Genomic DNA, 16,422 nt, shown 5'->3' with positions numbered 1-16,422 from the left:
TGGAAACACAATACAGAGCTTTTTGCACTGAAAAAAAACTTTACTAAACTAAATCTATAGTGATAGTGAAACGTGACAACATATGAATCCATAATGCTGGGAAAATATACCATGTCTCCTGGCTTGGAGAGAAGAATGTCTTTTCTCAAGAAGCAAGTAGGATTCTGGGCCAATTATTAGGTGAATTTGGTACTTTTCCACTGGGCAGATTGAGTCTTAGTGTTTTGTTTTGTTTTTTTAATTTATTTTATTTTTATTTATTTATTTTTGGCTGCGTTCGGTCTTCGTTGCTGTGTGCGGGCTTTTCTCTAGTTGCAGCGAGCAGGGGCTACTCTTCGTTGCTGTGTGAGGGCTTCTCATTGTGGTGGCTTCTCTTGTTGCGGAGCACGGGCTCTAGGCGCGCGGGCTTCAGTAGCTGTGGCTCAGGGGCTCTAGAGCGCAGGCTCAGTAGTTGTGGCGCACGGGCTTTATTGCTCCGCGGCATGTGGGATCTTCCCGGACTAGGGCTCGAACCCGTGTCCCCTGCACTGGCAGGCGGATTCTTAACCACTGCGCCACCAAGGAAGCCCAGGTCTTAGTGTTTTAGTTTTAATTAATTCAGTAAAAAGGTCCTAAACCTAGCTGGGTCATGATTGAATAATTTCAGGTAAGTCACATAGCTTAACTGTGCCCCATTTTTCCCGAGAGTGAATTTCAACAAGGAGAGCATATAACAAATGATCAGTCTTGCAAAGCCCTAAAAACTGTACCCTAAGCCAGCCATTTCCAACCTTTTGGGGCATAGTGATAATCTAGCAAAATTAATTTGATTTTGCAACTGTACTTACTCCCTAAAAGTGTTTTGTTTGATTATCCTTTGATATATTAAAAACATCACCAGAGTAGCACAATACCATCCTTGGGGGTCACTGGACTATGGCTACATAATAGTCTAGGGCAGGGGTTCTCAGACTTTGGTGACAGAAGAATCATTTACTCAAGCAGATTCCTAGGTTCCCTCAATTCTGACTTAATATAAGCATTCAGGAGCTTCTGATAATGATGGCCTTTGGATGGTTCTTTGAGATATACTGGCCTCAGGGCCAAGACAGTAAGGTTTCTGGAATAAATATCATCCAAGAAAGACACTGAAAAATGCAACCAACAGACCTGTGAGCAACATGTTTAGAAATTATTGTTGTTGTAAATCACGGTTCTTTCATTTTAACAGGCCGCACTATTTTAAAGTCAAACTCCAGCCACCTACCCAACAAAGGCAAAAGTTTTCCCTCTGGCATCTGGATCCTTAATTGCATTAACAATTCCTCTGGCGACATCCACAATCTACAAGAAATTATAACACATGTTTAAGTAACTGCTGAAAGAGAGAGAAACAGAGAGAGATGGGGGAGAGGAAGGAAGAAAGGGAGGAGGGGAGGGAGAAAGGAAGCAAAGCACGCCACATGGATCACAGCAACACAGAATGATAAGATTAAGATGACGTCATTGTCTGTTTTCGGAATGCTCCTAAAAGAACCCACATCTCAAGAGCTCAAATAACCTCCACATGGGCGGGTCACCTGAATACCTTCTCCAGTCGGAGCACGTTAGCTTCCGGGGCATCCAGGCCTCTCCCACCTCACCCCCTCCTCCTCCTCCTCTCGCTGTCACTGTGCTATCACAAACCATTAGTCCAAACCACACGGAACTGCCAATATTCTACCATTTTGACTTTTAAAAATAATAATAATCTTACATGATTTCAGACCCCATGGTTTTCACTAGGGGTGATTTTGGCCCCCAAGGGACATTGGCAAATGCCTGGAGGCAGTTTTAGTTGTCACAGCTTGGGGGGTGCTACTGCCACCTGGTGGCTGGAGGCCAGGAATGCGGCCACACATTCCACAGCAGCCGCCATGGCAAAGCGTTACCGGCCCAGGAAGTCCACAGTGCCCCAGCTGAGAGACCCTGGTTCAACACAACGTGGACTCCAACATGCTCTCTCACCTCTGGGCCCCTGTACACACCGCTCCCTCTGCATGTGAATCATCTTTAGGGTCTCACCTAAGATGTCATTTCCTTGGAGGCCTTCCCTGACCCTCAAGTCTGGAGTAGGTGTCCTCTGACATATTTAGGTAAAACCCTCTCCTGTCATAGCACTTATCACGCTGCATGACAATTGTTTTGCTGACCTGCCTCTGACCATCTTGAGGACAGCAACGTGTGTCTGCGTCGTTAGCATCTCAATATTCCCAGTGACGTGCGGTGTGCCTAGCACATTAAGGGCTCAATACAGTTTTCTTAAATGAATGAACAAGTGAAGACAGAGAATACATGTACCTCTTAGGTAAACTGAGGGCAACCAGTCAAAGCAAGCTGACAAAGATGAAGATGATGGAATTACAGGATTAGGATAAAACCGGAAAACTGATCACCTGACTCTTGAATGCAGAGAAAGCTCCTTTATCCAGGGTACTTACATATACTGGTTGTTTCACTGTCTTCTTGCCCAAGGAAATAAGAGGGACACCACCAAACCATCGAATACCTGGCGGAAGAAAGACAACATTCTTAGAAGGCCTAGGCTGCCTGAAGACCCATGCCATCTCCAGGTGCCCCAAACTGGCATAACCATTTTGTGTAATAAAAATAATGAAATAAATGTAGCTGACTCTGAGGCAGTTAATGATCCTACAAGGGGCAGCCATTTGTTTTTCACACAACAAACATAGAAAGTAAAAGGGCCAAATACTTAGGGACACAAAGAACAAGGGAAAGCAGTCAGGTGGCTTGTCTACCTGTCTTCCACTCCGCAGTGCTAAGCGCATGGCCACTCCCAAGACTGCGCTCTACCTGCACACTGTTCTAATCAACAGATCAGCAATACAACTAACCCAGAGAAAGATGCAGGTGAAAATAGGAATTTAGTGTATGATGAATGCAGTACCACAAATACGTAGAGAATGGAAGTATTTAATAGATGACGCTGAGATCATCATTCTACTCTTTGAAGGAAAAAAACAAAAAAGAAAGAAATGGCTTACATCTTGCCATAAGCCAAAACAAAATCCCAAGTGGCTTAAATGTAAAGGTAAAAAAAGATTTTCTTAAAAAAACTTTTTTTTTTTTTTTTTTTTTTTGGCCACGCCACGCAGCTTCTGGGATCTTAGTTCCCAGACCAGGGATTGAACCTGTGCCCCCTGCAGTGGAAGCGTGGAGTCCTCACCACTGGACCACCAGGGAAGTCCCTTAAAAAAAACTTTTAAAAGTAGAAATTATTTATAAGAGCATCCAAAAGAACAAAATACTTAGGGAAAGGCTAAACCAAGTTGGTTAAAGACTTGCATACTGAAAACTACAAAACCTTGCTGAAAGAAATTTAAAAAGACACAAATGGAAAAACATTCCATGTTCATGGATTGGAAAACTTAATATTGTTAAGATGTCAATACTACCCAAAGCAGTCTACAGATTTAATGCAATCCCTATCCAAATCCCAATGGTGTTTTTTGCAGAAAGACAGGAAACTCCATTCTAAAATTCATATGGCATCTTAAGACACCCTAAATAGCCAAAACAATCTTGATAAAGAAAAGAAAAAGAGTTGGAGGTTTCACACTTCCTGATTTCAAAACTTACTACAAAGCTACAGTAATCAAAACAGTGTATAGTGATCAAAACAGTGGCAAAAAGACAGACATAGACCAATGGGATGGAATAGAGAGGTATAATCATTGCACATCTGTCCAAAAAATTTTTGACAAGGTGCCAGCACCATTCAAAGGAGAAATGATAGTCTTTTCAACAAATGATGCTGGGAAAACTGAATATCCATAGGCTAAAGAATGAAAGTGAACCTTACCTCACACCATACACAAAAATTAACTCAAAATGGATCAAAGACCAAAGCATAAGAGCTAAAAGTACAAAATCCTTAGAAGAAAACACAGGGGAAAAGCTTCATGACAACGGATTTAGCAATGACTGCTTGGCTATGACACCAAAAGCATAGGCAACAAAAGTAAAAATAGATAAACTGGACTACATCAGAATTAAAAACTTCTGTGAAACAAAGGACACAATTAACAGTGTACAAATGCAACCTACAGAATGAGAGAAAATGTTTGCAAATCATATGTCTGATAGGAAGGGGGGTTACCATCCAAACTGTATAAAGAACTCCTACAATTCAACAATAACAAAAAAACACCCAATTAAAATATGAGCAAAGGACATGAATAGACATTTCTCCAAATAAGACATACAAATGGACAACAAGCACGTGAAAAGATGCTCAACATCACTAATCATTCGGGCAAAACCATCAGATATTATCTCATACCCATTAGGATGGCTACTATCAAAACACAGAAAATAACAAGTGTTGATGGGGATATGGAAAAATTGGAACCTTGTGCACTGCTGGTGGAAATGTAAAATGGTACAGACATTATGGAAAAACACATGGTAGTTCCAAAAATTAAAAATAGAACAATATGCTCCAGCATTTTCACTTCTGGATATATATCCCAGAGAACTGAAAGTAGGGTCTCAAAGAGATATTTGTACACCCATGTTCATAGCAGCATTATTCAGATAAAATAATGCAAAGGTGGAAGCAACCCAAGTGTCCACTGACAGACGAATGGATAAACAAAATGTGGTCTATACATACAATGGATTATTATTCAGCTTAAAAGGAAGGAAATCCTGTCACATGCTACAACATGGATGGACCTTGAAGACATTCTACTAAGTGAAATAAGCTAGTCACAAAAAAGACAAACACTGTCTGATTCCACTTATATGAAGTACCTAGAGTAGTCAAATTCATAGACAGAAAGTAGAAAGGTGTTGCCAGGGGCTGGGGGTAGGGGGAATGGGAAGTTGTTTGATGGATACAGAGCTTCAGTTTTGCATGATGAAAAGAGTTCTGGAGATCGTTTGCAGTACAATGTGAATACACATAACGGTACTGAACCGTACACTTAGAAATGGTTAAGACTGTGTGGTCTGCTCAGGCTGCCACAATAAAATACCACAGACTGAGTGGCTTATTTAAACAAGAGAAATTTATTTTCTCATAGCTCTGGACGCAGGAAAGTCCAAGATCAAGGTATCGGCTGATCTGGTTCCTGGTGAGAGCTCTCTTCCTGGCTTACAGACAGCCGGCTACGTTCTCACATGGCTTTTCCTCAGGGCACACAGGGAGGGAGAGAATGATCTCTCTCTTCCTCTTCTTCTAAGGCCACTAATCCTGCAGGTTAGGACCCCACTCTTATGACCTATCACATGTGTCTGACAAAGTAGGATGCTACCTCTTTGTCTTTCAAAACCAACACCTAAGTGACTTGGAAAACAGACTGAAAGTGAGGCAGCACTAAGAAAACCGGGGCTTCGTAGGCCAAGTATAAATGAGGCACTGACCCCATGCCAAGTGCTGTAACATAAACCAGCTACTCCATTAACCAGCACACCGGTCCTCAGGTGGACATCGTCATGTTCATCTTAACAGATGAAGAAGCTGCTATATTCAAAGACCTGCCAGAGTCCCAGAGCTGGTTAGTCCCAGGACCCAATTCATAGTCAGGTCTCGAACTCTCAAGTCCATGCTCCTTCCAGGCATCTAAGCTGCTTCTTTTGATACAGAGTGACGAAGATCACGAGAGGGACCATGCTGACTGGGAAAAGAGAACCTTTGGGGAGAAAAAGGCAACTCGAGGAGGAAAATATACAACCTCCATCTTCCAGTCAGAGAACGTAGTTTGCTTGTGATTAACTTCAACCTGGTTAACCAGCATTCCCCCTCCTACTATTAAGGAAGAAGACCTACTTGCAAAATAATTGAGGAATCTATCTTCTCTTCCAAAGATGTCCGATGGCTTTATGATGGTAGCTTCTGGAAATGTGTCTCTCACTTCTTTCTCTCCAGCAGCCTAAACAACCAAACACAACAGAGTTCTGTGGTGAGTTAACGAAGCTCCCACTCCTTCCACTATGGGGACGCTACATGTATTTCAAGGTCGTATTTCCTCCAGGTTAAGGGAATCATATTGTTCATAACACTCAGCTACAGTCACCCCCCGCCCCGCCCTTATAGTCAGTTTCGCTTTCCACAATTTCAGTTACCAGCGGTCAACTGCGGTCCAAAAATATTAAACAGAAAATTCCAGAAATAATTCATAAGTTTTAAATTGTGTGCTGTTCTGAGCAGCGTGATGACATCTCATGTCATCCTGTTCGGGCCTGCTGGCACGTGAATCTCATATCGTCACAAGAAGAAGGGTGAGTACAGTCAGCAGATATTGAGTGAGAGAACGGGGGATCACATTCATGACATTTTTATTATAGTCTATTGTTATAAGTGTTTATTAGTAGTTATTGTTGTTAGTCTCTTACTGTGCCTAATTCATACACGAAACTTTATCATAGGTATGTGCGTATAGGAAAAAGCAAAGTATATATGGGGTTCGGTACCATCCTCGGTTTCAGGCATCCACTGGGGGATTTGGAATACATTCCTCATGGTAAGGAGGAGACAAGTCTACGCAAAATTTTTTTTTAAAAACTAACACATAAAAATGCTCCGCCTCTTATAGCTCTTGCTGGGTTTCTTCCCATATTTATTCTAAGGAAGTTTATGCGGAAGAAGAAAGAAGAAAAATCAGAGTAGACTCACTTCCTAGACAAGGTGCAGATACCAGCACCTGGTTCAGCCATCCTGCCTACCCGCACCCGCTGGGGGTGACATCAGAGCCCCGGTGGACTTGGACCTCCGTTTCTTGAGCTTCTCAACTCCAGGGACCTCGTCTTCACCCCATTTCAGCCACTCTCAACTCGGAGGCCTCAGACCAGAACAACCCAAGCACCCCTCCTCTGAGCCCTACATGAAGACGTGCCGCTTTCAGAGGACCAGCTCCTGTGCTGCCAGCCTCTTGCTCTCTGCTCCTCTGCTCCTGAGATGTGTTTCTTCAACTTCTCGGGGACCCCAGCCCACTGGGTCTGCCTTCCTCCACACCAATCCCTCCGAACGTCCCTCGCCCCAGATTAGATTCCGTGGCCCAACTTTTCCATCACTCTCTTAGCGACACTGTAGACTACCTGTGCCCTTGTCCTTGTCCTTTACTCCACCCACCAGGCAAAAATCTCAATCCTGGAAGAACCCCACTAGCCTCCTTCTTTAAGCCATGCACTCCTGCTGCTTTCAGAGCTACAGGAAAATAAACAAGTACAAATCATCAACTGGTAACACATAAATTCCTGTCCCCAGTTTTAACCGGGCTCTTAACATTTCCCAGAAATAGGGTTTCCTTCTAATTAGTTGACATTTCCAGTTGACAAATTTCAAACCTTTTCTGTTCTATTCAAATTTCTCCCTTACTTTCCCCTCTTCCTTCCAGCAAATGACTTCATCTTCTACTTCAAGGAGAAAGTAGAGCAGCGGAGAAAAACCACCTGGCGTTCCCAGTGCTGAAGCTACAAAGCCAGGTGCACGAAGCAACACTCTCTCCTCCTTCCTGACCAGAGTGGAGGAACTCACCTCCCGCCACTTTCTCAGGAACCTGCCCATCACTCCCACCCACATCTGCAGTCAGGCTCCCCTTACCTGCACCTTCCCTCCAGCATTTCAACAACGTCAAGATCGTCTACCTTAAAAGAAAAAAGAAATTCCAACTCCACACGCCCCTCCGGCCCCCTGCCCCCTCCTTCCTCTTAGTAAACCACCTGAGAACGATGCTGTCCTACTGTCCCTGCTGCCTCCGCCCCCGCCTACTCTTCACTCACTGCTGCCCCGACACCTGCTCAAACTGCTCTTGATGAGCCCACCGAGGACCTGCGGTGTAGACCCCGGCGGACCCTGCAGCTCTGACTCACCTCTTCACCTTCCCCCCGCTTCTGTAACCTCAGACTCTCCCGGTGTCCCTCCTGCCTCTCCGGGTCCACCTTGCTCAGTCCTCTTGTTTGCTTTTGGCAGGTGCACCCTTGTCCTCGTCCCCCAGACCCCCCCGTCAGTGCTCCTCCGGGAGCTGTCCAGAGCTCTGTGCTCTTGACTCGTCCCCATGAGGCCACCTCGTCCCCTCGTGTTGCTTCAATTAACAACAAACAGTGGGGACTCCCACGTTCATATCCCCAGCCACACTCTTTCTTCGGAGCGCCAGGGTCTTAAACCCCATTCTCCACTGGGACCTGGGTGACCGACATGCACTTGAGATGCAACCCGAGTCCAAAACTGGATCATCCTCTTCATTCTCCACAAATAATACCTCTCAATTTGTGCTACACAGGGAGAGGTGTAAACACTGATGCCCAAGTTCTACCCCCAGAGCTGCTACTTCCATTGGTCTGGGTGCCCTGGGAATCAGGATTTTTCAGTCCCTTCCATGATTCTAATGGGCCACTAAGGCTGAGAACCCCGCCCCCAGCACCCGGTCCTTCTCAAGGGTTCCTCATTTTATTCACCAGGAGCACCATCCATCCAGGGGTTTAAGCCTGAGGGCTGGGCACCGTGGACTCCTCCCTCACCCTCACCACTGACTACCCCACCTCCGCCCCCTCCAAACAACTGCGAATGCGGATGACTCTCTGAATGCTAGGGCAGAGGCAGGCACGGGCTTCACTCTCTCACTCCCTCTCTCTTGCTCTCATACAGAAAATAGTATGTATGCTGATTTATGACTTATAGTAAGCCTTACGTTAAGTACGGTAATGACGGTGAGCAGACCTGTAAAATTTTTAAAAAGTATTAATTTTGACTTCAGGTTAAATCATTGCTACTTAAAAGTTTAACTATTGATATCATGAATTCCAGCAATAGTATGAAAACCAGCTTATCACAGAACGTTTTGAAGTCCCGAGTCAGGTGTTCTTAACCAATTCCTATTTTTTCCTTCCAGAAACTTTGATTTTGAGGTTGTTTTTGTAAAGATTCCCCAAGCTACTTTGCAACACCTAGTGCATCTGGAATTATTTTCCTCAATGGACTAGAAACTAGATGTGGGGTAAGGCCATGTGTGTTTTATTTACACTGTATCCCCAGCGCCTACTACAACATGGAGCACATAGTAGGTGCTTAATAAATAATTTGTTCAATTAAAGAATGCAATGGAACCAAAAGCTGGAGCCAGTGTCAAGGAACTCTGTGGTCCTTATCAATCTGACCCAAAGCAGGCTCCTTATGGCAGGAACCAAATGCTGAAGGCATTCCGGGGCACCGCAATCCCTACTGAGTCCCTGATGATAAAACATTTCAGGTTACAGACCGACTCCAAACCAGGCTGGTCAATCCCTATGTACAATGTGGACCACAGTGGGGTTTCTGGGGGTCCAAGAAACCTAACTACAATGTGAACAGCTATTTCCCCTGGCAAATACTTATCCTGTCACCCCCGGCCTTCACATCACCCCTCCAAGCATGGCATAAGACCATGACTATGCAAGGGGTCAGAGAAAGAAGGATGGTCCTTTAGCTTTGGTGGCTGACACAGGTATGACTCTTATGCAGGAATCATACTCTACCTTTTGTGTTTACTCTGTAATTCTATTATGTGCCAAGAAACTTTACACCCTGGAGGGTGGGTAATAGTACGATCTACCCATCTTTGAGGCCGCTTAGCACAGTTCCCTGCAAACAGAAGGCACTCAGCTACAACTCAGTCACACGACAATCACATTCTGGATATGGAGAATTAGAAATCCCCCTTGATTCTGGATACATCAGTGAGAAGCCTTTCTCACTTAAACTCACGTTTCCAAGGGGCTAAGAAACTCAAGCTCTGTGAACCACTTCCCAAATCAACTTGTTACTTACCTTATTTCTCAGATATTTAGAAGGGCTTTTAATATCGGCATTCAGATGTGAAACGTGAATAAGTTTTTCAACTCCAGCTTCCTTGGACACTTGAGCGATTGTTTGGGGAATCTTTACAAAAACATCCTCAAAATCAAAGTTTCTGGAAGGAAAAAATAGGGAGTGGTTAAGAACACCTGACTCAGGATTTCAAAGCATACTGTGATAAGTTGGTTTTCATACTATTGCTGGAATTCATAATATCAATAGTTACACTTTTAAGTAGCAACGATTTAACCCAAAGTCAAAACTAGTATTTTAAAAAAATTTCACAGGCCTCCTCACTGCCGTTACCATACATAATGTAAGGCTTACTATAAGTCATAAATTAGCATACATACTATTCTCTGTCCTCAAGGAATCCCAAGGCTGAGGCCCTTTAAAAGCATCTGGCTGCACTGATTGGGCGGGGAGGGGAGAAATGCTGGGTGCTGGAGGGGAAATCACTGTTCACCCCCAGGCCTTTGTTTCCCTCGGGGAAAAAAAGGAAACTAAAAAAATACATCAGTGCTTGCTTCGGCAGCACATATACTAAAATTGGAACGATACAGAGACGATTAGCATGGCCCCTGCGCAAGGATGACACGCAAATTCATGAAGCGTTCCATATTTAAAAAAAAAAAAAAATACATCAGTCACCAATTAGATCCAACAACATGAACTAAGTGCCTGCTCTGTACAAAGCACTGTTAGTCATCACGGGGGCTATCAAGTTGAATAAGACCTTACAAGTCATCAAAGAACTTAAAAATATGTGATGAGGCAGACATATCTAAATACGTCTAAGTCAAACTTTCATAAATGCGAAGAAAGAGGCGTGAACAGAGTGCTGCGGAACCACAGGATTAAAACGTTATTTGTTGATAAACAACTCACACAAGGGCTAAAAAGAACTGTTCAGGCTGGTACTCATGCCATCTTTGATTAACAACGTGGAGAATAGATCGAGAACGCCGTTCACGCGAGAAAACCCAGCGTTCAGCTTGTCGGTCAGTGGAACAGGAAAACCCTCCTTCCTGACCCCACCCCAGCTGGTGACGACACCCACCACACTGGCACCATCCACAGTGGCTTTTTATTGCTTCTTCTTTTTTTTTTTTGAATTTATTTATGTATTTATTTATTTATTTTTATTTGGTTGTGCTGGTCTTAGTTGCGGCTCACGGGCTCCTTAGTTGTGGCATGCGAACTCTTAGTTGCGGCGTGCGTGTGGGATCTAGTTCCCTGACCAGGGATCGAACCCAGGCCCCCTGCATTGGGAGCGCGGAGACTTAACCACTGCGCCACCGGGGAAGTCCCTTTATTGCTTCTTATACTAGACTTACCGCCAACTGAACCCCCGGCTGGGGGAGGAGAGGGGTTAGGTGGGGGGGGGGTGGTCACTGGCTGTGGGAAGGTTGTTCAGTCAATACTCATTGATGAACTAATGAAAAACGTCACAACTACAATCCCTGGCAGGTCACGTGCCCAACAAACGTCTACCGAACCCGAAGCCAGCTTTGCAAGGGGGAGACGAGGGTCAAAGACTCACTTGGTTTCCCATTCTCGCCCGATGAGGTTGACGACCACATTGCTGTGCTCCACGGCTCTTCGGATCGAGTCCTTGTCTCTCCCGCTCCATTCCTGTAACAGCAGGAGCCAGTCACGTGAAAACATCGGGGGCGCACCCTGGCACAAAACACGCCTGTAGCTCCCCCCATCAGCAAGATTCACAGCGGGCCAGCTGTTGTCGTCACGAGACGGTGCCATTTCACACCGGCTCCGCTGGCTATAACAGACACGCTGCTGATTCTCTGGCTCTTCTGGAAACAAAGAGGTCAAAGCACATTTTATTCAGGTAAGAGCGGGGGACAGAACTAGAGAAGACACTATTCATTTTCACGGGGCAGAGCAATTTTTTGACCTCCCAACTGCCCCGCAGAAGCCTGTAAAGGAATCTAGTAATCGAGTCTCCCTTCCTGAAGGAAATACAGCCAAAGACCCGAGGATCATGTGGGAGGTAAACTGACTTTCCCTTGTTAGTACCAACCAGTTAGACGGAGGACAGGAGGGGTGTCTCTCAAAGGCTAACGCTAAATTGGGAATACTCATGACTATTTTCTTATTTCTTTTTAACTCTTTACTCTTTATAATCCCAGATCTGGTCATTCCTGCTTTAAAGACATGAAAAACAGCACTCAGAGAGAAGTGACCTGCCTATCAGTTCAGGGCGAGCCGATGGCAGACTTCGGTGGAGACCTGCACTTGTGAGCAGTCGTTTAGGACTTAAGTCAGATCGATGTGTCTTGTCCAAAATAGTGACAAGGGACTAAAGACCCCCGGACAAAGGTAGAGCTTTTTCTATGTTAAAATGAAAATAAAATTTGAAAGCATTTTGAAGGAAGATAATAAATAGTATGGATTTCTTAGTTGTATCTGTGAGTGAGGGGGGTAGGAGGGAGAGTGAGAAGAGGGGAGAACGGAAGAGAAGTGGGGGGCTGGGGGAGAAGGAGAGACAGCGAGCGATAGAATGCCTGCGCAATTTAGAAAAGAGAGAGAGGGCTACGGGAATCAGATTCAAGAGCAAGAAGATGAAGCCCTCGGCAGGCAGCACTGGTTACAACTGACTGTGGAGAATGCAGTACAAGAGACAGAAGGCAAATTCCGCTTTGCCATTTACTACCAGTGTACAAATGCTCTCTCCAAACTCCATGCAAAACTTGAAAATACAACCTACCCCACGGGGTTGCTATGACGAGTAAGTGAAATATACAGAAAATCTGCAGCACAGTGAGAAAAACACTCAACAAAAAAAGCGCTCTACACATAATGAGCTGAACACGGCCCTTTCAGAGAAGATGACACGGGTGGGAAAGGATGAACCCAAGGAGACTCAGAGGGGAAGAGCTTGCGGCTTAACTGCATGAATGGCCCAAGAGGGAGGCCCGGAGAGGAGCAGTCAAAAGGAAACCAAATTCCCAGGGATAAGCCCCAGGGGCACGATCAGGTTAGTGAACCAAACGGCTGTTCAGACAGCAGTTTCCAACAGAGACTGAAGTGGGGAAATCAGCACCCCGCACCCAATGTGGTCCATCCTTCTCAAAAATAAACAACAACAATATAGTGAGGCGTCCCCCCTGTTACAACTTTCTTGGGCTTCCCCTTTCATAAACATGACCGTATTCAAAGTTACGCACTTCGTGTCTGTGTTCCCCGTTAAGACAGTTCCCTGTGGTCTTGTTCAACAAGACACACTCAGAGCTTAGCTCAACGCCAGGAACGGAGCAGACACAGTAAACACCCGTGGAAAGCACGTAATACATGTCATTCAGCTTAATTCCAATGACTCCACATTTGCAAGCCGGTAAAAGTTTTCGTCCATCACTTGTGAAATACCTGAATTTTGAGGATCGACAAGGTGACTGATAATCTTCAGTCACAAAGAACTAGGAAAAGGCTAAGCTCCTCTAACTGTAATAGCAAGCAGATATTTGAGAACAAGATTCTGGAAAAGAAAAACACTTTAGAAATAAGAAATTTCCAATATAAATATTATATTTAGCTTGTGAACCTTCAGTAAAGGATAAATGAAAATGCCATTAAAAATAAGTCAAAATTTAATGAGGTCACAAATAATCTGTGTGAATAAAATAGATACTAAGGATGTTTAATAAACATTTTTTAAAAGAGGAAAGTGTGTCAGTGGAAGCACTCAGGCCCAGGCAGGATGATGAAAGTAAGAAAAGTTAGCTACAAGAACAGCTGACCCGAGCACCCAGGCCCGGAGTGTTTCTCCATAGGAAACTGCAGGCACTGGGACAACATCGTTCTCTGTGAAAAGGACCGTCCTGTGCACTGTAGGATACTCAGCAAGCCTGGCCCCTGCCTAATAAACCGGTATGGTCTCCAGTCACTGTGACAACCAAAAGGGCCGACACATTTCTCATCACTCCCTTGAAGGTTCTCCCCACACAATTCCCCCTACCCCGCTGGCAACTAACTATTGGCCTAAAGGAAGAACCTGCAGATTGAAGAATAACAACAGTGAATGCTCAGGGAGAACTGTTGGAAGTCAAGTCTATCCAAGCCAACCAAGTTATAAAACACCCTATTTGTGATTTTCTCTGTCTATCGAAGCACGGTCCAAGAGAAATATAACACGAGGCACATATGTAATTCTAAATTTTCTCTTAGCCACTTTTAAAAGAATAAAAAGAAACAGGTGAAATTCACTTTAATAATATTTTATTTGACCCAATTTATCCAAAATACTATTTCAATATGTAATAAATGTAAAAAATTATTAACAATATATTGAATATTATCTTCTTCGAACCAAGTCTTTGAAATCTGATGTGTAATTCACACTTACAGCACACCTCAATCCACACCAGCCTCATTTCAAGGGCTCAAGAGCCACACGTGGCTGATGGCTACTGGCCAGCATAGGTTTGGAGCAGAGGTTGGCAAACCATGGCCCACAGGCAAATCTAGCCTGAAATCTAGCTTTGTAAACAAAGTTTTATTGGAACACAGCCGCTCCCATTTGTTTATATATTGCCTGTAGCTGCTTTTAGGCTACAAGGGCAGAGCTGAGTAAACATGACAAAGATCCTATGACCTGCAAAGCCTAAAATACTTCCTCTCTGGCCCTTTAGAGAAAAAGTTTGCTAACTGCTGGACTAGGGTTTACAAGAATGGCCTGTGAATGGAGGATGCCCTTGGTCCACTCTGGGATGAAGGTGCTGCTTTATTATACTGCCTCTCTATGCTACAAAAGACCTTAGTAATTTACTAAGTAATTTATCAACTCCAATAATCAGTAACACGGGCTCTTACCATAAAGATAATCTGGCCCAGGTCACCCATCGGGCGAAGGTGCATGGTATCATATGGCTCACACCGGTAGGGGACGATCACTTGTGACCCCATGCGACCTAAAAAAGAATAGATTGGAACAAGGATCAACGTTAACATAATATGGTTACATTATACAACAGTGATTTTGTAACATTTAAATTCTAGTATGATAGGTGAATTGATTCTATTTTTAGTAAGAAACATATTTTGCCATGCTAGAGATGTCATAACTTTTCAGAGTCCCCTTTCCTGTATTAACATCCTATACAGGAAGTCTGGGCCTGCTCATAACGTACAGCAGACCAAAATTACATAAATCCAAGATAGGAGTAATTCAAAACACCGTTACAATGAAAAGAAACAGTTCTCATTAGGCAACTGTAATAAATGGCTTTGGAGTACGTTGAACGCAAGTAACTTTACCAAGGTGGTTGACAACATAGCGGCCCAGGAATCCTGTTGCTCCAAACACAGTGGCCACAATCCCACTGACTGAGGAACGCCCACCTTTCCCGTGAGGCATGAGTGCATGATGAAGCTGGCGCTGGGGTGGGCCATGAAACACAGATGTGGCTATTGTAGTAACAGAAGAACCTTAAAGAGAACCCCAGAATATACATAAAATTGACCATGAATTCAAACAGCTTCTTTTCCTAGAAACGCGACATTATTTTGCTATCGGTATTTTCATTTACTTGGGTTACAGTTTAAATTTTACTTTTATAATTTAAGTAACAACAGCAATAATAAACACAAATTATTGCAACAAAAAATCCATGGGACATAAGGAAATGTATAAAAGTTAGAAAGCAAACTCCCTGCCCTATAGGATATAATTTACCTAAAAAGATAAATCACGTTAAGAAAGATAATAATAAACAGTTACAAATTAAGAGAGTATAAATCTCTACATGAAAGGAGCAGAGAGAATGCAAAGTAAAGGTGCCATAAGTTAGAGAATCATGAGGAAGGACTCCTGAATAAAGTGTTCTGAGAAAGATTTGAAAGAGTAATAACAGAAAAGATAGATTTCCACGTGAAACACGTAACACATCTAACAACGTAGGGGTGGGAATGAATAAGCCCAGCGCAGGGAACAGCAAAAGACGTACCTGGAACAGACTGTAAATCTGATGATGAATGAAAAATAGAGTTGATGATATGGGTTGGAGGTAGAGATAAGAGATTATTTTTTTAAAAGAGTACAGTTCAGGGGCTTCCCTGGTGGTGCAGAGGTTAAGAATCTGCCTGCCAATGCAGGGGACACAGGTTCGAGCCCTGGTCTGGGAAGACCCCACATGCCGCAGAGCAACTAAGCCCGCAAGCCACAACTACTGAGCCCGTGAGCCACAACTACTGAAGCCTGCACGCCTAGAGCCCATGCTCCGCAACAAGAGAAGCCCTGCAATGAGAAGCCCACGCACCGCAACGAAGAGTAGCCCCCGCTCACCGCAACTAGAGAAAGTCCGCACGCAGCAACAAAGACCCAACACAGCCAAAAATAAATAATAAATAAATTAGTTTAAAAAAAATAAAAATAAGAGTACAGCTCAGACTTAATAAAAAACCAATGAAAATCATCAAAAGTAGATAAGTAAGTAACTAAGAAAGTATCAATAAGTCTGTTCTGCTTTCTAGAGCTGACTTTCCAGTGGCACTCTGCCCAGAAACCACTGATTTTCCCATCCAAAAGTATGGAATTGGAGAAAAAGCCTAGCTTACCGAATAGTTACTGCAACCACAGAGACTAGAAACAA

At 43.9% G+C, this 16,422-nt stretch overlaps 1 protein-coding gene and 1 non-coding gene across 2 annotated transcripts in view; one reads left to right on the top strand and one right to left on the bottom strand.

Annotated features, from left to right (window-relative positions):
* NDUFA9 (NADH:ubiquinone oxidoreductase subunit A9) overlaps positions 1 to 16,422 on the bottom strand; it is a 30,321-nt gene that overhangs the window by 9,762 nt on the left and 4,137 nt on the right. Inside the window, exons 2-8 of the mRNA XM_036866695.1 lie at positions 15,089 to 15,259; positions 14,645 to 14,742; positions 11,358 to 11,449; positions 9,788 to 9,929; positions 5,813 to 5,915; positions 2,460 to 2,527; positions 1,247 to 1,323 (exon numbers count right to left, since the gene is read on the bottom strand). Coding sequence (XP_036722590.1) covers positions 1,247 to 1,323; positions 2,460 to 2,527; positions 5,813 to 5,915; positions 9,788 to 9,929; positions 11,358 to 11,449; positions 14,645 to 14,742; positions 15,089 to 15,259 — 751 coding nt within the window. The remainder of the gene's footprint in view (positions 1 to 1,246; positions 1,324 to 2,459; positions 2,528 to 5,812; positions 5,916 to 9,787; positions 9,930 to 11,357; positions 11,450 to 14,644; positions 14,743 to 15,088; positions 15,260 to 16,422) is intronic.
* Positions 10,334 to 10,440, top strand: LOC118902955. Its single transcript, XR_005021665.1, has one exon. It is a non-coding gene; the product is annotated as a U6 spliceosomal RNA (small nuclear RNA).

Source organism: Balaenoptera musculus, chromosome 10, assembly GCF_009873245.2.
Source record: "Balaenoptera musculus isolate JJ_BM4_2016_0621 chromosome 10, mBalMus1.pri.v3, whole genome shotgun sequence".
Lineage (NCBI taxonomy): Eukaryota > Metazoa > Chordata > Mammalia > Artiodactyla > Balaenopteridae > Balaenoptera > Balaenoptera musculus.
Note: the sequence above shows the minus strand (reverse complement) of the source record. Positions and strands in the feature narration are given on the sequence as shown.